General features: G+C 40.4%; 1 protein-coding gene across 5 annotated transcripts in view; it reads right to left on the bottom strand.

The window, feature by feature from the left end:
- Positions 1 to 20,589, bottom strand: part of SCN8A (sodium voltage-gated channel alpha subunit 8) — a 213,119-nt gene that overhangs the window by 108,528 nt on the left and 84,002 nt on the right. For 3 of the 5 annotated variants that reach the window (XM_050748709.1, XM_050748712.1, XM_050748711.1), the window contains exons 3-7: positions 15,765 to 15,882; positions 13,312 to 13,402; positions 12,537 to 12,665; positions 10,646 to 10,737; positions 319 to 540 (exon numbers count right to left, since the gene is read on the bottom strand). In XM_050748709.1, the coding sequence (XP_050604666.1) occupies positions 319 to 540; positions 10,646 to 10,737; positions 12,537 to 12,665; positions 13,312 to 13,402; positions 15,765 to 15,882 (652 nt within the window). Of the gene's footprint in view, positions 1 to 318; positions 541 to 10,645; positions 10,738 to 10,892; positions 10,985 to 12,536; positions 12,666 to 13,311; positions 13,403 to 15,764; positions 15,883 to 20,589 lie in introns of all 5 variants that reach the window. The other 2 variants (XM_050748710.1, XM_050748713.1) reach the window with 1 other exon arrangement.

Raw genomic sequence — 20,589 nt, 5'->3', positions numbered from 1 at the left:
CACTGCAACTTCCACCTCCCAGGTTCAAGTGATTCTCCTGCCTCAGCCTCCCGAGTAGCTGGGATTACAGGCATGTACCACCATGCCTCGCTAACTTTGTATTTGTAGTAGAGAGAGGGTTTCTCCATGTTGGTCAGGCTGGTCTCAAACTCCCAATCTCAGGTGATCCGCCTGCCTCAGCCTCCTAAAGTGCTGGGATTACAGGTGTGAGCCACCATGCCCGGCCTCCAACTACTTTTTTAAGCCCTGTGTAGCTTCTGACCACATGAACTAGGAACAGACTTTTCCTATTCCTCTTGCAGAGAAAAGGCCACCTACTTTTATTGTTGATATACTCTTCCCAATCAAAGCCTTTGGTGCCATTTTCAAGATAGCTCTCGTTGAAGTTTATGGGCCACACAACACACTTGTTTCGAAGGTTCCCCATGAACAGCTGCAGTCCGATCAAGGCAAACACACTCAGACAGAACACTGTCAGGATCATCACATCTGACAGTTTCTTCACAGACTGAATCAGGGCACCCACAATTGTCTTCAGGCCTGAGGAGACAGAATCCGCGGAATTAGAGGCACCTCAAAGCCCTCCCCACCTCCCCCAGCCTCCCTCTTAGCCACTGGCTGCTACTCCTCCCCACAGCACCACTCTTGAAATATGGCCACTCTATATTTATACCATGAGAATAATAATAGGGCAGCAAAATTATCAGTATTCCGAAGTATCGATTTTTAAGTGAATACATCTGAAAAAGCAAAAGAAAGGTCCTTCTACCAACATGTGGCTCCTTTCTTCCTGGGAACACTTTCCCATCTCTGACTACTTTTTAGTTCCCCATATGAGCCCAGCTCTTACTTGCCTTAGGGCCTTCATACCTGCTGCTCCCTCTGCCTGGAATGCTCCCTGCTATATTATCTTGTCCTCTGTGCCTAAATCCTACTCATCCTTCAAGGCCCAGTTTAAATGTCAATTCTTCCAGAAAGCCTTCTCTGACTTTGCAACTCTTCTCCTTCCCCATTGTTACCAGTGTTTCAGTAGCATCTTATAATTTCTTCTGTAGCATTTGTCATGGTTATAATTGATTTTTTTACATCTATCTTGTTCATAGCTGTATCTATAGTGCCTAGCCCACAGTAGGTATTTAGTAAATATGTGTCAAAGAAACAAATGGAAAAATCAGGAATTGAGGAGGCCTCCAGGTTAGAAACAAAACCACTAGGGGGAAGTTTAAAAGCCAATAATAAGTGAGAAGGTACAATAGTATTTTCTCAAGGATTCTGGAAATGCCAAGGTATTGAAAAGGTTATTATTAATCCAGTATTTATACTTTGTCTTTTTCCATTAAAAAATATACTTTTTCTGTATCATATATATTCCCTGCTTTCTACAATAATCTTTTTTCTGTCCTAAATTAAAAATAAAAACATAAAAAAATTAATTTGAAGTTTAAATGTAAGACACTGGCTCAAATGTAGACTGAAGGTGTATTTCTTAATTGGACAGGGAGAGATCAGTGATAGGAGAGACAGAAAAATATGATTGTAGGTTCATGTTTTTTGGGTCCAAATGAGTCTTTATGTGCCCAGATATCAGGCTATCCATAGGATACAGTCAACAAAGCACTGAGCACTCTTGGTAGCCAATGCACCAGGATGAGCAAGAGGCAGGTGCTAAGCCTTGACACACAGGCCTCAGGAAGAATCTCATCCCTGCTCACTTCTGAAGGCAAGACTACTGAACTGAAATTCAAGGGAATCCTACTCCTGGCTTTGAAGGGTGTGGCTGGGTAGATAATCACTAATCTTAACTAAGTTATGCCACTTACTTGTCTAACCTACGCAATACGCCTTCTAACCTCTTAGAATCTCAGTTTTTTCATCTTTAAAGTAGGGAAAATTATAGTTGAGTATCATAGGGCTGCTGTGAGGATTAAGTGTGGTTCATATAAAACACTTGACAGAGCAGCTGGGCACAGTGGCTCACGCCTGTAATCCCAGCACTTTGGGAGGCCAAGGTAGGCCGGATCACCTGAGGTCAGGAGTTCAAGACCAGCCTGGCCAACATGGTGAAACCCCGTCTCTACTAAAAATATATATATAAAAAAAATTAGCCGGGCATGGTGGCATACGCCTGTAATCCCAGTTACTGTGGGAGGCTAAGGCAGGAGAATCACTTGAACCCGGTGGGGGGGCGGAGGTTCCAGTGAGCCAAGATCGCGCCACTGCACTCCAGCCTGGTCAACACAGCGAGACTCCATCTCAAAAACAACAAAAAACTTGACAAAGCATTTAGTACGTAGCAAATGAGTCAAATGTTGACCATTATTGCCTGAACCTCAGTCTACTCATCTGCAAAAATGGATTTACAATACTAACCTCATTGGGTTGTTGTTAGATTTAAATAGGTAATTTTTATAAAGTATCTAGTAAAGTGCCTGGCACATAGCTGGCACTCAATACTCGTTATCACTATTCTCCTCCTCATGAGGACATGTCCCTCCTTCAAAGGGACATGATTGGGAAAATGGCACTGCTCAGGGCTAACCTCATATAATGGTGATCTAGTGGGTGGTACGGACATGATTCTTCTTTTGCTGTATTTTGCAAGTAATCACCTAGACTTTTCAAAGTCGAGCCCAATAGAATTTTCTGAGTCCAATAATAGAAATGAATGCTCTGCCTAGCACAGGACCTGTCACAAAGGCAGGCACTTAATAAATTTTTATTGGGAGAGTAAATGAATGAGAAAGTTCTCTCCTCTTACACAAATATCTTGAAAGCGATCTAAGAGGAATTAAAGAAAAAAGAGCCAAGAGGTAGACTGTAGAGATGAAGTATGCAGAGTCTTGTGCTTTACTAGAGTGAGCCTTCCATGGAGACTGTGGCCACAAAGGGATTATGAAGAGCTTGCTTGGGCTCCAGAAAACAAAGCATTTATAATCTGATTATTTTTCTCCTCACAGGGCTGTGCAGAAAGAACATCAGACAGGGAATCCAAAAGCGGGTATTCTGGCCCTGGCTCAGTCACTACTTATGACCTATTGTGTTTCAAACAAATTTAAAGTTACTTCTCAGAGTCTCATTTTCTCATCTACAGAACATGGATAAACACCCCACTACAGAGCAGTGGGCAATGGTGGAGAAGCTGAAGAATCTTCTCTAAAAGTCTTTCAAAATAAGGCAGAAATGTTTATTTGTTTGAGATTAAGTAACTGAAATTTCAAACTATCTTTTAAACCTAAAGCCCTGGGAAATCATATCATAATCGCACAGCTAGGTAAGAAGGTACTGGTGGAAAAAAGTAGAAGGCAGCCATCAAGAAGTATGGAATTTATTTCCATTTAGTTGCTAAGGAACAGAGAAGTCCTCATTATATTTTGACTGGGTTGGAGCAGGTCTATATTGAGTCAATAATTCAATCCTAGGATTCTAAAATTATGCAAGTTTACTGTTTTCAAATTCAAAGACTGATTTAAAAAAGAATACTTGAATGGGTCACTAAAAATGGTTGTAGAGTTTCTTTTCCTGGACTTTTTTATGAAGCGTATACAGCCATCTCTCCAGACAATTCAGACAATCACCTTTCCAAACACTAGATGACTGGTAAAGGACTTTACCATTGCTATTTTACTGAATTGAGAAATGAGCTGTAAGCTGTCCTTTGTATTAGTAACAAGAGTATAATATCATAAAATAGCCAAACCAATGAGTTTGTAAGTACATCATTTGAAAAGCATACAATTTTAGCATTAGTAGAATCTGATTTTCCTGGGCTGGGAAGTCTTTGACAGTTCCAGGCCCATATAAGTGGAAATTCTAGGTCATGAGCTCCAACTATCCCCTGTTCCTTAATAATGAGCTGTCAGCAGCCATGTCTGTACAAGGTCACCTTCTCTCAGTAGTTGCAGATGTCTGGATGGACATCTGACCTAAATGCAGTTCCTTTCCTACCGGAATTTGGAACAGGATAAGAGACAGTTGAGTAATCTTTTCATGTGGTGGGAATGGTAATAAATAAATGTGGAAGCTAAGTGGTAGCCATATTCTGTCATTATATTAAGATGTGACTGAGAAGTAAAGGAAGTTAGTATGCTGAGAGAGAGAAATGGACACATGGAGAGAAGACAGATGTAGTCAAAGTACTTCCACATACCCATGGCTTTCTGGCTCTGCATTCTGGTTTCTACCGGCTTCCCAGAAGCACAAGTGCATTCCAGCCCTTGGGTTCCCTGAATTATTCCTGTGTCCTGTTACTTGCAACCAGAGATGACCCCAACTAATCTGATATGCCAAGCCTGCATGGAATTTACTTTCCTGGAGATGGACCTAAATGCTCACAATCAGCTGGTTTAACATCTCTTCTCCATAAACCAGATGTTATTGCTGAAGAAATGTGTAAACATGAGTCAAGGAAGCTAAAAAGACACTTTTTCAAGCCTCAGCTTTGAAGTCTGGGGCTTAGATCATCTCATTGACGAGTTAGCTTTCAAGATGTCTAAAGCAGAAGCTTAATTGGAAACAGTATTCAGCTGCTTATACTTCACAGCGTGTCAGATAAACAAATCTTAATTATGCAAGGATAATCACTAAATAACACTACAGCCATCTAAAAAGTTTACTTTCCAAGATTCCCATCCGGATCACCACGAGAAAATGAGAAGGCAAAGGAAAAAGAAGAAGAAAAGTGAAAGTGGCTTCATGTTTTCAGGTAAAGGAAGGCACATGATCACACAGCAGTATTAAATATAAACAGTCACTGAACTATACGTTGGTCTCAGCCAAGACTCTTCTTCCTTCCATTAGGATAAATTGCAAATGGCCACATTTGCAGACATCAAGGCCAACTTATGGAGATGATACCATCAATTCATTTCCCAAGCTCAAGCTCTATAGTCTTGCCAGCTGTGACTGCCTGAAAGTGCTCCCTCGTACCATCAACGCCTGTCAATAAAGGCAAAAAGCTGTTAGTAGAATTCCTGACCCAACACAAGCCGAAACGTAGAATGCCACCATTCTGGCTGTACACAGACACTGTCTTTTCATTCTATTGGCTCACAACATCATATGCCAGAACAAGCAAGATACTGACTGGAAACCGATTATCCAAAACAGCAGAATACTTCTTCAGAAGGCTCCTACACAACAGAGTGTGCAACAGAAGCCACGTGGGGGCAAATTGGACAGTGAGAACTCTTGGAAAAGGCTAACATTAGCTTGCTTTGGTAAATGTGTCTGACTAGAAACAGTTAATACATTTACTATAGGCCAAGAAAAGACAGCTGGATTCAATGTAGAGAATGGTCAGTGACAAGAGGGAAAGCTGGATAATTAAGGAATTTTGAGAAGCTAGTGAAGAATTCTACTCTATGTCCAAAGGTACCTCTGAACCTCCTGTCACCTTTCACAATGCCCAGGAATCCTCTGAACAAATGAACAATGCCTGCCTATGTGCTATGTCCAGAAAAATCAGTCAAGCATATTGGGGTCAAAATCTTCCACCACTGGATGGCCAGATTATAAATAAAGTTAATTTGTTGGGCATGGTGGCTCACGCTTGTAATCTCAGCACTTTGGGAGGCCGAGGTAGGTGGATCATCTGAGGTCAGGAGTTCAAGACCAGCCTAGCCAACGTGGTGAAACCCCATATCTACTAAAAATACAAAAATTAGCTGGGCGTGGTGGCGCATGCTTGTAATCCTAGCTACTCAGGAGGCTGAAGCAGGAGAATCGCTTGAGCCCAGGAGGTGGAGGTTGTAGTGAGCTGAGATCTGGCCATTGCACTCCAGGCTAGGCGACAACAGTGAAACTCTGTCTCAAAAATATATATGTATAAATAAAATAAATAAATAAAGTTAATTCATATTCCCTAGTTTGTAGCTCAGGTTGAGAAATTTAAGTGGTTTGAAGCAATATGAGCTAATTCCCCTACAAAGTTAATATTGGAACAGGCCTCGCTAGCAGTAACAAGCAGTTCTCAACCCAGGGAAAGAACAACTGCCCTGTTCCCAGCGTCAGGCTTGGGTTCAGACAAAGTGTAGGAATAAAGTGGTGCTGTGTTGACTTTTCCTACTGCAACTGCAATCCTCACGATAATATCTATCTATTTATTTATTTATTAAGAGACAAGATCTTACTGTGCTGCCCAGGTTGGAATACAGTGGCTACTCACAGGTGTGGCCATAGCTCAATGCGGCCTCAAACTCCTGGGCTCAAGTGATCCTCTGCCTCAGCCTCCTGATTAGCTGGGACTATCGGTGTATACCACTGCACCCAGCCTACAGTGGTAGTTCTTGAAGATTCTTTAGAGCAACAGTAATCTGAGAGAGATTGGGGGATGCTAAGATTTATTTACTTGAGACCTGACTCACATCACAAAGTGCGACCAAAACTAAACTAGCTCTCAAAGATGGGTCAGTGGGACCCTGCGAGCATTTAGTGTTTTTTCACTTATGACCACTGTTAAACTTTATCTTTCCTGAGAAAGCAATGTGGGAAAAGAAGAAATACAAAGGCAATAGAATTAATAACCAGAACAGTTTAAAAGAGACAATGAGTCAGGATATAGTCTTAAAACACTATCTCCCATCATTATGCAGCAGAAATTGCCACATTCACAAAGTACACGTTTAAAGAAAATGCTTTCACTAGAATGGGAAAAGGAAAGGCCTATCATTTTCCCGGCTTCCTGTCTGATCCCACTGGTTAGGAGTGAAAGTAACAGAAATGAAAGCTGAGAAATAAAATTGCCAAGAGAAAAATAACCAAGAAAGTACAATTCTAAAGAAGGTGGAATGAAATTAAATAAGTGCTAATGAGCAGCAGATAAGCAGTGCTTTGGGGGAGCCATTTAAATGACAGAAAAGGAACTGACAAGTGAGTTTCCCCCAACCAGTTCTATTAATACTCATACTATTAAATGCTGCTGTCTAAGAAAAACCTGAGAAACTCTTTCAAGATTCCCACCCTTTCTTTGGGCATGTCAGCCCTGTGGCACATGATCAAAGCATGCAGAGGACGAAGCTTCTGACAGAGTCACTTAGAAGTTCACTTAATGCGGGACTCAGACAAATACAAAGTGAAAACAAAGTTTTAAGACATATAAACTTTTAGGCAGGATATTTCAATGTCAAGGTGAACCTGACAAATTCCAGACTAAAGAAAATTTAGAAAAGGTCTCCTCTGTAACTGACCCTTTTAGCACAGAGCTTGTGTACACTGTTCTCCAAGTTGATGCCTCTGAAGCAAAACGCAAAGCATAAATAGCAATGTACCCAAGTCAAGTTAGCAAGAAAAAAGGGTCAGAAGGTGGGTTTCATCTTTTCTGAGCTACAAGAAAGCTCTAAAGCAAAGCATTTCTTACAAAAAAGGGCAGAGCTAACTGATGCACTTCACTGTCCAATCATCAGGAGTCCTAGCAGCCCTGACATACTCAGAATATCTACCGAAGACACAAAGAGAAAGGACAGTATCAGCCCAGGTTGGGGGTGGGTGAGTGCTCTAGGAAAGGAAAAGCTCTCATAAAGGAAGTTGACACATGGGGAGCTTTGTGAGACCTTGCAGGCTCCAGGTCAGTGGTCGCTCTCACTTCCATTCTATTTTTGGCACCCTTGGCAATAGCCTATAACCAAACTGGGAAGAGGAGAAGACAAAGAGAACAACAATTCCACTGAAGTGATCCACAAGAAAACTTGGTATACAAAACAATGGATTTTAATAAGGAGGAATCATGGGCCAGCTCTACCACACAAGAATCAAAATGACTTAGACTTCCAAGCAAGAGATGGCCCAGATCCACTGACTCATACACTGGTGCTCCTGCCTTGGAAGGAGACTGCATAGCAGGCAGGTAGGAATAGCACCAACAGCCCTCTATGGGAGAAAGCATAATCAGCAATTTCAGAATTTCCCATGGGATGAGAGAAAACTCCCCATGAGGGAAACTGCATTACCAGATTTCTCTTGCTAACTCTAAAAGGTAGAATCGGGAGCAAAAAGATTGAGATTGAGAGCCACACTTTTAATTCAAGAACCAAATATACCAGCTACTGACAGTGATCTATTATTGGCTTTACTATCCCTTAATGTTATTTTCCACCCCAGATAGCCTCCCAAAGCCAGCTCAATTGGGGGTGCTTCTAGAAATAGGAATCTGGGACTCTATTTCAAACTGTGAAGCTGATGTCTAAATCTTGATACAAACCCTTTCTATTGGCTTAGGTTTCTTCTTTATAATAATAACTGCTGCTACTACAATCATTTATGGAGCACTACTATGGGCCCAGCATGGTGTTAGATACTGCATATATTCCAGATATATATAAAGGATAAATAACGTAACATATTGAGGATATATATAAAGAATAAATAATGTGACACCAATCAAGAGTTATCTTGCAGAAATGCCATGGTCAAAAGTTAACAATATAGCAAAGACAGAGACAGAAGCTATGAGCTAGACTAGAGATAGCATCTGCTGCCCTAGTTAGTGAACAGAATACAGCTTTCCAATTTAATTCTGGGAGAGAAGTTTTGAGATCACAAGAACATAAAGAGACAGATGCCTTGCAGAGTACGCTGGGGGAAGTGAGCAGAAAACACAAGATCATATTTAAAAGGGGCCAGAGGAGGAGAGAGACCATAGGAAAAATGAAAGTAAAGATTTGGCACTCCAGTGCCTCAAAAAATAAGACAGGGCTTGCCTAAGGATTAGGCCACCATCAATGAGCTATCTGAGGCTGTCTGGAGAATGAGCTGGGCTTTCTGTTAAGCAGATTTAAAATGGCTAGGAACTAAATCTTGGTAGATTAGGGCTGTAGTTTTTTTTGCCAACAAGTATATACTCCAACTGACAACCAGCCTTTGGTTGATAGGGAGTCAGCTACCATTGCTAAAAATAAAGGAATTCATCTTTGGTAGGGCACTAATTTACTGGCCAACTCCATGGCACAAATTTGTAAGTGGTGAAGATGAATTTACCTTCTTTGAGGTTCTCAGTAAACCACATTCCAAGTCTGCCCTCTCCAGGATTCTATCTTTGTGCCTCCCTCTCTATCTGCTATTGAGATAAATGTTAAAAAGGGGAAAAAGAAATATTTCTGGGCCAGATACAGTGGCTCATGCCTGTAATCCCAGCACTGTGGGAGGCTGACGCAGGAAGACTGCTTGAGTCCAGGAGTTGGCAGCCAACCTGGGCAACACATAGGGCGACCCTATTGCCACACAAAAAAAATTTTTTTTAATGAGCTGGGTGTGGTGGCAGGCACCTGTGGTCCCAACTACTTGGAAGGCTGAGAAGGAAGGATCACTTGGGCCCTGGAAGTGGAGGCTGCAGTGAGCCATCATCATACCACTCCAGCCTGGACAACAGAGTGAGACCCTGTCTCTAGAAAATAAATTTTTAAAAAGAGATATTTCTGAGTCAGCCACAAGGGGAAGAGCCATGTGATAGGATAGGATAAGAATAGGATGCCTCTGTTCTTTCTCCACATTCCTATTTCTACAAAACTGCTGTGGAAAGCCTGGTCTCTACGGAGTCTTCCTTGAAAACCCATAAACACAACTAAAGTCCAAAGAGCAACAACACAGTCTTCACCTCTGCCAAGTTACTGCCAGTATATCTTAGGCTCACAATACTAACTAAAATATCTTTCCTTTAAGATTTCAAGGCTGGTCTCTAGAAAGATAAGTATTATCCAGTACCAATGATTTAAATTAAATTAAGGAATCTTAACCTGGGGTCCATGGATGGGCTTCGGTGGGGGAGGGTCTGTGAACTTTCATCTGATTCTCAAAGGGATCTAAAACCTTCAAAAGGTTAAGAACCACTGGGCTAGCCCAACCAGAACCAAGAAGAAAAAGGCAAAAATTTTAAAGAGATTGTCAATCCACTCTCAACCCACCCACTGATTGTTTTTTCCCCTTAAACTTCTGTACTTTTCATTGCCCATACCTTTAGTTGTATCTTATCTTACCTTTGATTTTTTTTAACAGTGCCTGCATAAGCTTTCATTGGGATTTATGTTTGAGAATGAGCCCTGAATATGTACAGAAGATGTCTACTGGTTCTTATTCTAGTGAGACAGATAGCAGTAGAACATGATAGACAGTGATTATTTAAGTGCGGTTCACTAACTCCAAGTCTCTTAAATTTGTCTCTCATACTGGATTAGATAATTGGGGCGATCTCTTCTGTGATTAAAAAATTTCATTAATACAGTAATAGTAAATGTATAATTCTTTGAATAACGTCCCATCAGCAAACCATGCGATAGGAAGCCTAGAAATCACAAGCAATGAAATGACAGCAAATGTCAAAATTACTGTAATTCCATGGAGCCAGGAAGCAAATGATTTATATACAAAGAGACAGCTAGCTCTGTGACAGTTTTTTCAAATATGGTGAGATCCAAGTGATTCTTAAGCACGTGCTTTTTCAATAGCATGGATGGAATGGGGGTTGCATGCCTGGCAAGCACTCAGAGAAAACTGCCTGAGGACCCAACGGCCATTCCAGAGAATGTCTCCCAGGAAAAACATGCAGAATGCAAGGCCATTATCAACTGTACTGATGCTGCTTTAGAATGGTGGACAAAATGAATGGAGGAGAAAGAGGAGATGTGGTAAAGTCAGTCTTATGTACAAATTTTCTCACCTGGAATTACAGAGATAGTTTTCAAAGCTCGGAGAACCCTGAATGTTCTCAGCGCTGAGACATTGCCCAGGTCCACAAACTCTGTCACATATCTGTAGTAAGGGAGGTCACACACAGACACAAGTGACAAACACAGACACAAACACAAACACCAAAGGAAAAAACAAAACCACAACAAAACAAAAAGTACAATACGTCACGTCAGGGCCCTATCCCAACACCTAACACCAACCCCGGACCATCTTACCTGGGATTACCGAAATAGTTTTCAAAGCCCTCAGTACCCTGAAAGTGCGTAGAGCTGAAACATTGCCTAGGTTTACAAACTCTGTTATATACCTGCAGAATCAAACCAAAGTTAACTTGTAATGGTACCACTGGGCGAGGGTTTAAGAATTGGGGGAAGAAAGGGTCTTATACACAAGCTATGATTTCATTTTTTTCCTTGAAAAAGAAAAGTTTCAAAATACAAATATTTAAGGAACATTTGTTTTTAATTGGGCAAGAAGAATTCAAAAGTATATTGGAAAGAATTGATAGAACCAGGAGGTTCTTGGGATTTACTCCTTTACTCAGCATAGTAATGTGCTGATCCCAATCAGAACAGCTTTACTGTCAGCCCATTCACATTTTTTAGTAAAAAGGAAGGCCAGGAGGTATCAAAGACTTATATCCCCAGGTTTTGTGAACAATTTCTTAGGAGAGAGAGACAAATTTCTGCAGCACCCACAAAAACAAATCTATATTAAAGCAACTCCCTAGTTGACAATGGCAACATTGACTAAATGTCTGTATATATGACTTATTCAAGAGTTGTAATCATATGATGGTAGTCATGTCTATAAATGAAGTTTTGGCCTGTGACATACAAAAGCAGGGCTCAGGAAAATCCAAATCATGGGATCAGAGCAAACATTGTGTTAAGTGCTCATTTTAATTACAAGCTCTATGCCTAGCAAGGACACCTGAAAATTTTAAATGAACACCAATGTGTATCCATAATGCTAGAAAGTTAAGACATTGCCTTTTTTAACAGAAAGTCAGTTTCAGTGTCAAGTATTCAATGCATATCATTTATTCACATTTTACAGTTGAAATACATCTTTCCACCAGATGCTCAGATCAATACATATTCAAATGCACTCTTTCTTACACATCATGCATACACGCAAAACCTATACACCACCCCTGCTATACTCTCAAACCACAAAATGCTTTCCCAACCTGGAAATAAGAATAATAAATAGCCTGCTATAACTCATCTATCATCAGCTAAGTTTCCCAAATATACATTTTTATTGCTAAAACAACACAAATGAGCAAGAGCAGTAACATACCAATGTGGAGTTACACTGATCTTGAGCAATAGTTCGAAATTCTGGTTAGTAACTCTTCAGGAAGTGCCAGTTTGGATACCTTGGCTCATGTTTTGACTCTAAAATGTGCTCTGAAGTCTGCAACACCTGGCCAGCCTCATTAAATTACATACAGTAAGACATACCCAGGAAACTCATTTTCAGCTGAAAGTCTACAACTAAAAAATTTCAAGTCTTCACAGAGGCCTTGTAATGATAGGTGTGCAAACCTTGATCAACGTTACAAGGAGGAATAAAATATGAGACAGTATCAATGGGAAATCACTTCCTCCTTTCTCTCCCAGCTGTAAAGCCTCTGCTTGCCTTCTCCCACATAAACACATTATCATCGCCTGAACCACAAGAGGCCCTCACAGGCAAGAAGCATAAACATAAGCCCATAGGGCCTTACACTGTTATCCATTAATTCCTCATACAGCTGTGTCCACAAATGCACACTTACAAACAGACCCAGGAGTACAACTCTACACACAGAATCACACCCAGAACACCAATAAAGTAAGGGGAGAACTTACGCCATCATGATGACACTGAAATCTAACCAGTTCCATGGATCCCGTAAAAAGGTAAAGCCATCTATGCAGAAACCTCTTGCAATGATTTTCACTAGTGATTCAAATGTATAAATCCCTGTGAACGTGTACCTGTCAAAGAAATGAATAGCTTGAGGTAATTTCTGGACAGAAACTTTAAATGAACCTTTTAAGTTAGGACTTGTCTGAAGTGTCGCTTCAACTAAGAGAGACAAAACAGAAAGGGCACAGACAATGCAGCAGGAAGGAAGCGACGAGGAGAAAGAAATGCTTTGAATGAAACTTATTGAAATGCACAAACCAAGACTTTTGGAATGTTGTATTGGGTCCTGAATTGTATTCCAAGGAAGTAACTGTGCTGCTATCTAGTACATGATCATTTTGAAGCAAGTAAGGAGGCCCCAGAGCTGTTTTTAACTTTAGAGAAGTCAAAAAACACGGAAACCTAAAATTGGAGAAAACAGCATCACCAGGAACTGAGGATACAAGATGGTGATGGGGCTGCAGGGCAGTGGCACTGCCTGGCACAGGAAAGGGTGAAGGGCAGTAAATTCCAGAGCATACTCTGTCTTCCTAGAGTTGACTTTTAGGGAGGGCTATTTCCTAAATTCCACACGTACTTTGAGCCTTCTCTGTGAAATAAAGAGAGGCAATAACTAATTTTTTTTTCTCCTTTATGGGTAAACTGTGGCAAAGCAAGATTCAGTGACTAAAAATCTTTAAAACAAACAAGCACACAAATAAATGAGTTACTTACTCCACATTCTTCGACCAGTCAGGAGGGTTACTAAAAGTCATGAATACACAGTTGGTCAAAATAGTGCACATAATGATCATGCTAAATACTGTAGAGAAGAGTCAAGGGGCAATATCAAAATCTGGCCTGCCTTTTATTTTCTCAAAAAACACACACATTTCCATTGGGTATCAGATCTAAATCAATAACCTGAAAGGAGATGAAGCACAGAAGAGAAAAACACAAGGTGACAATGAAAACTGTGGTCACCACCATAAACACAGAATGCCACTGTGAACTGTGGATGGATGGGGCAGGAGGGATATTCTCCTTCTTTCAAAAAGGCTGTCATTGTTCTACTCCCTTTGGATGAAACACGCTCCCCTCTAACCACTTTTCAGCTCAACTATGAACTAAGCCTCTAAATACTTTTTGCACTTAGTACAATACCTTTGCATTTTCTCAACCAAAGTTGTCAGATAAGAAAATCAATTAAATCTATATAACTAGGTGTTCATTCATTGGTCAGTTAATTACCTTACATAGCTAGTTATTTGAAAATCTACTTGCAATGGTTCACTTTTTTTCCGTAGTTGTTCTTCTTTTTTAAGAGACAAGGTCTCTCTATGTTGTCCGGGCTGGTCTTGCACCCCTGGGCTCAAGTGATCACTTGAGGATCCTACGTCCTCAGCCTTCTACAGTGCTAGGATTACAGGCCTGAGCCACCACACCCAGCATTCCCTAGTCCTTCTAAAGGGCTGAATTGTCTTTGGGGGCAAGGTATCAGCCCATACAGCCCATATGTGATGAATATGTCCAATGTGGGAAACCAACTGCAGCATGTTAGGTAAAGATTTCAAGGACATCTGCACCACCACACTTCTGAAGATTAGGTAGTAGAGCAAAATCCATTCTGAAAGTGTCCAGGAATGTTTATGGAGAGCAAACCATACTGCCATTTCAGTTCCATCCAGAATTTTTCTCAGGCCTTTCTGTTCTTGTCTCTGAGAAAAATTAAACCATTTTAGGTCAGCACAAGTTACTCAAACTCTACTTGTCACTTAACAGGCCTGGGAGCCATATCCCACTTGCCACTAATTCACTCTCTCTTGTTAATGGCATTCACTATCTTTATTCTACCAGTGGAGTTTTAAAAAGAGAAAACATTTCTTACAGCTGGATTTCTTTTTCTTCATTACAGCTGGATTTGTCTTCATGGTTTTTGGAACCAGAAGAGAAAAAACACTCCATCTTCTGATCCGACAGAAAGGAAGAAGTCCATTGTGAATTATTTATTTCCTTATAAACCTTTGGGTTTCAGAAGTGTGTTGCTTATAAACTACAGATTTCACAATCATGTTGCTAAATTCTTAAGAGTTAATAAAATGTGGCAAAAGCTTACTAAACCAATTCACCAAGGTGCCACGGCTGGTTCCTTCATCCTACTTGGAGGGCACAATAATCTTTGAAGCATGGGACTACATGCTGTTAAATACCAACCAGCCACGGAAGTTTCAAGTCACCATGCAACATCACTAAATCCATCAAATATTTTTTCATTCGCCACATGCACTCTCCTATGTTAATAAGGTGCAACTCAGGCCACTTGAATAAACTGGCATTTTTTTATTTAAGGCGAGTAAAAATACCAGAAAAAAATTCTATTTATCCTACAATCTGCATCTAAACCTCTATAACAAAGAGGTTATTTCATCTGAGAACTATCTCACTTTCTAAGCTCACTGCTCAAAAAATTTTTAAAAAATTCAAAGCTGGACAGGCACGGTGGCTCATGCCTGTAATCCCAGCACTTTGGAAGGCTGAGGCGGGCGGATCATGAGGTCAGGAGATCGAGACCATCCTGGCCAACACAGTGAAACCCCGTCTCTACTAAAAATACAAAAAAAGTAGCGGGGTGTGGTGGCGGGCACTGGTAGCCCCAGCTACTCGGGAGGCTAAGGCAGGAGAATGGCGTGAACCCAGGAGGCGGAGCCTGCAGTGAGCAGAGATCGTACCACTGCACTCCAGCCTGGGCAATAGAGTGAGACTCTGTCTCAAAAAAAAAAAAAAAAATTCAAAGCTGATTTCTAAAGCATTCATCCAACTATTTGTAACTCAAGAAGTACTTTTAAAACTCTCTAATATATTAAGCTGAATAGTTGGCCACAGAATGAAATCACTGAAGTCTGAGCACTAAATAAAGTTAAGACTTCAACAAAGGTTATTTTAATTTGTCCGTACAATGATACCGACAAAATTTCAGACTCCCACAATATCATCCTAAGGAAAAAAAAATAATTTTCTGAAGCTCAGCTTGGGATGTGGCAGGAGTTCACTCTTAAACCTCTGGCTGATGGGCTAGTTAACTACACTATCAGTAAAAAACTTAACATATACTCCAGTTGTCAAATATTAGAAAGGTAAACAAGCAACCATGCAATTGCACTCACTCCACATTTGCAGAAAAGGATATGAATGTATCAAAATTTTAATAGCTATTCTTCTTATCAGGTTAAAAGGACTTAAAATGTACAAGGCAGGCGTGGCACTAAATCTGAAGAGAGTTTTCCCTCTGTTTAATACTACAAAGGTCTGTGGAGAAAGAAAAAGAGAGAAATTATTAAATCATGGGTATGAGTCACCACATGAAACAACGATTTCTAGGTAAGGAATACATAAACTCAAAAGTCTTTAATAATTTTTACTTCCCAACTTGGTTTTTAAACAAGCAACCTTAACATAATATATCTCCCTTTGCCCCACCTCCCTCCCTCTGCCCTGCCCAGATTATAATACAAATAGCTAGCACAATCTTGGCAGTTTTACAGAATAAACTTGTTTCTTTCAGAAACAGGCCATTTGAATCATACCTAAGCTTCTATGCCAGCTCTGTACACGATACTGAAGTTCATTAATTTAGGATTCATTCACTCAACAAATATTGATTGGATACCTACTATGTGCCAGACAATGTTCTAGGTGCTTGGGAACAGCCAGTGAACAAGATAGTCGTGGCCCAAAGAGTCTATATTCTAGTGGGAAAGACACACAATAAATAGAAACCGTAATGAATGAGTAAATCTTATAGGCTGTGCTACACAGAAGATGATGAGTGCTATGGGAAAAGGAGAAAGAACAGGGAGAGGAAGATCAAGAATTCTGGAGTCAGGGGATGGGTGAATGAAGAGGCAACAGTTTTAAAGGAGGTGGTCAGATTAAGCCTATTGAAAAGAGAGATTTCAGCAAAGATTGGAAGGAAGTGAGAAATGTTCTTCATTCAATCAATATTTACTTACCACTATTCAATCTGCTTTATCTGACTTTCGAGAGCCCCCAATATCAGCCTTGCCAAAATAATTAAATCATATTTCCCAGCATGAATTTTCCTATCTAGCCAAACTAGCTCATGTCTTCCGAACAGGTTCTCGTAATTCATAACGTTGGCCTTTGTTTATATGGCTCATTCTACCCAGAATGCCCCGTCTTCTGAACTCAATTGAATTAAAATATTTTTGAGCATCTATTCTGTGCCAAGCATTGTGCTAATTACCAGGACACAACACTGAATAAAACTGTACTTTTAGGGAAGACACATATGTGAGCTAGTAATTATGATGCAGGGTAAGTACAAAGTTCAATAACAAAAATATGCATAATGTATGAGAGGCAGCAGGAGGGCGAGATTTTTTTCCCCCTTGGCTGGGAAATAAAAAAGAAAGTGAGCTGCGAAGTGCACAAAGGAAGGTAACTAGTATTTGGAAGGGACTTTAAAGGATAAACAAGAATGAAGAAAAATTGGGCAGATTTAGGGGGAAGGGATGGAAAGGTAAGGGAACAAAAATCACATGTCTGAAAGCATAGTAGCATGTAGCTGCGGTTTTTTTCAGAGAATTGACCAGTAATTCCGTGTCGATGGAGAATAAAATAGGGAAGAGGGAGAGCAGGCCATGGAGACAGATGCAAGGGCCTACGAGACTGCAAGTTCCTAAGGAGACAGGCCAGTGGCAGACACACAGTCCTAATATCTCACCCTGTGAGTGAAAGAGCAAATGGCCAAATGCTAGTCATTTTAAGTAGTTTTTTATTTTTAAATTTTGGAGCAATGCATGATCATGATTTTTTTTTAAAAGAAAAAAGGAACATAAGACCAAGTTCTATCTCATTACCCAATGATAACCTTTGATACCAGTTTTTTTGTATATCCTTCTAGAAATTTTCTGTGTAAATAAAAGCATATATCTATGTCCTTAAAAAGTCTCTCTCTCACATGGGATTGTTCCATAAATACTCTTCTGTACCTTGCATTAAAAAATGAACCCCCACAAAGAAGAGCCCAGGACCAGATGGTTTTGCTGATGAATTCTACCAAATGTTTAAAGAATTAAACAAACTCTCCCATAAAATAGAAGAGAATAGAACATTTCTAAACTCATTCTAAAGGCCAGTATTACCTTGATACAAAACCAAAGACGTCATAAGAAAACTCTATACTAACATCCTTTATGAATATAGACACAGAGAGCCTTAACAAAAATGCCAGCAAACCAAATCCAATAGCATATAAAAAGTGGGATTTATCCCAGAAATGCGAAGATAGTTTAGCATTTGAAAATCAACCAGTGCAATGCAACATATTAATAAAGGAGAAAAATCACATGATCATCTTGATAGATGCAGAAAAAATCATTTGACAAAATTCAACACCTTTCATAATAAAAGCACTCAACCAACTAGCAACAGAGGTCTTTCTTAACCCGATTTATGAAAAGTCATTTATGAAAAGCTCCCATCATTTTTTTTTTAACCTTCATCCCCTACAATTAGGCTTTTGTTCTTTGAGGGCAGGAACCAATCTTATGCTTCCCTACACAGTTCCAATACAATGATCAGCCTATGTACTCCCAATACACAGTTATTAGGGGATGCTTTTTTAAAGTTCTTTTCTTATCTTCTATTCTTTCCTTTCCTAATCTACCACAGTCATGTCATTCTCTTCCCAGTGGAAAAGTATTGAGCTAGATTCATTCTACAAATGCCCACTATACCAGCCCTAATGTTTGACATTGTACTGCAGTGAAATTCTTCCTGTACTGGAGCCTACTGGTTCTGGTGGGATATGCTGCAGAAAAAGCCTAATCCTAAAAGTAAGGGGAAGTAGGAGACATAGGGTTCACCTGAAACAAACACATCAAGGACTGAGCTATGGCTCTTCCATATCTTGACTTCTCAAAGAAACAAACAGCCCAGGGCTTCCCCCAAACCCCTTCTCTGAAGTACTTGTACCCCTCTGTGTTTCTATAGCAACTCCCTCTATGAAAATGGCCTTTTAAATAACCTCCTCATTCAACCTCATGAGGTTCCCATGAGGTATGGGTGAAGGAGGAATTATTATCCTCTATACATTTTACAAAAGCTCAGGAGAAGAACACCACCCATCAAAGGTCATGCAACAAAGAGCAGCATGTTATGCCAAGCTTCGAGGCTCTTAACAGCTTCTACTGTGCCAGATTGGGAGGCAATTTAGTGACAACATGGCAGAGAATGAAGCTGGTGTGGGGGATGAATTCTCTGGTGAATGAGAAATTTGAGTGCCCAGGGTGGATAGGGCAGCTAAGCAACAATGAAAGAAGCATTGGCCCATGCCCCAAGACCTAAAAACCACCAGGCCAGGCCTTTACAAAATCACCTACAAAACCTCTCATTAGGAGACAGGCAACAGGATTTTTATTTTTTTATTATTATTTTTTGAGACAGAGTTTTGCTTTCGTTGCCCAGGTTGGAGTGTAATGGCGCAATCTCAGCTCACTGCAACCTCCGCCTCCCGGGTTCAAGCAATTTTCCTGCTTCAGCCTCCTCAGTACTTGGGATTACAGGTGCCTGCCACCGTGCCCGGCTAATTTTTTTGTAATTTTAGTAGAGACAGTGTTTCACCATGTTGTCCAGGTTTGTCTTGAACTCCTGACCTTGGATGATCTGCCTGCCTCAGCCTCCCAAAGTGCTGGGATTACAGGCGTGAGCCACCGTGCCCGGTAGGATTTTTTAAAGTAATGTACTCTATACTTTCCATTTCTCTTGTCTCTTGGTTTGGTCATGATGGAAATATAGGTCTAGAGGTAGCATGGAGGATATTTCCTATCACTAAATCAGTGCCGGCAGTGCTTGGCATACAGCAGGTGCTTAATAAATGTCTGTTGACTGGTTCATGAACGAATGCTTATGTTGTTTTAGGTGAGGGAAAGGAGAAGAAGAAAAACAAAAGGAAGCCATTAGGAAATGGAAACTGTTATACCTTGGTTGAAGAAAAACTAGGAGGTAGTAGGATTCTGAATTAGAACCAGTCATGAGCTGTCAAGTGGGAGACTGATGATTCCGCGAGAAACTAAGCATCTTTAGTGAATTCAAAAACTATGATTTTGTAAGCAGAAGGCTTTACTACGGACATTTGATGTGTGAAATAGAAATTTCCTAATTAATTTGGGTACTGAATGTTGCACTTAAAATGAAATTCATTCACCATCACCCCTTTCTAAATATTTACACCTTATATCTTCATCAAGTATAAAAACAGTTCTTCTATTAACAAAAATAAACATCTAGCACACTAAACTGAAATGAAGATAAATCTCCCATACTTTAGTAGGAAATTGTATTACAATAAAACATGTTTTATTATTGAAGTAATTAGATTTACAGATATTTTGCATGCAGTTTTTCACAAATGGATCTTATCTGAAAAGTAAGATAGTCCGCCTGTAATCCCAGAACTTTGGGGGGTCGAGGTGAGTGGATCATGAGGCCAGGAGTTCAAGACCAGCCTGACCAATATGGTGAAACCCCATCTCTACTAAAAATACAAAAATTAGCCGAATGCGGTGGCGTGCGCCTGTAGTCCCGGCTACCCTGAAGGTATGTCCCTAGATCTCACTTTCCTCATCTATAAAATAAGTGAGAGGGCTGCCTGATGGGCACGCGCAGGTCCTTTCCAGCACCGATATCTGTAATTCTATGATTTAGAAAATTCACAGAGCATCCAGGATTAAGTGCAACAAAGCAGCAAACCATAAATTTGAGGGGAGAGCCTATTATTAATTATTTCACATTTTATCCTTGTAGAACTCTCTTGAATTAGTTATTCTGCTTCCTTATGTTGAAGTCTGTCAAGTCCAGGGTCAACAGTGCTTGATAGTACCATACTTATGTCAGCAGGGGGGAGCATAGAGCAGCCCCAAGGCAGAACTGCATCACACAATGCTTTTCCCTGCACTATCTCCCCTACTTTTATCCCCTGTTCTCAGGAGA

The sequence above is a fragment of the Macaca thibetana genome, chromosome 11 (genome assembly GCF_024542745.1).
Source record: "Macaca thibetana thibetana isolate TM-01 chromosome 11, ASM2454274v1, whole genome shotgun sequence".
Lineage (NCBI taxonomy): Eukaryota > Metazoa > Chordata > Mammalia > Primates > Cercopithecidae > Macaca > Macaca thibetana.
The sequence above is the reverse complement of the archived record's forward strand: the minus strand, read 5'-3'. Positions and strand labels throughout refer to the sequence as shown.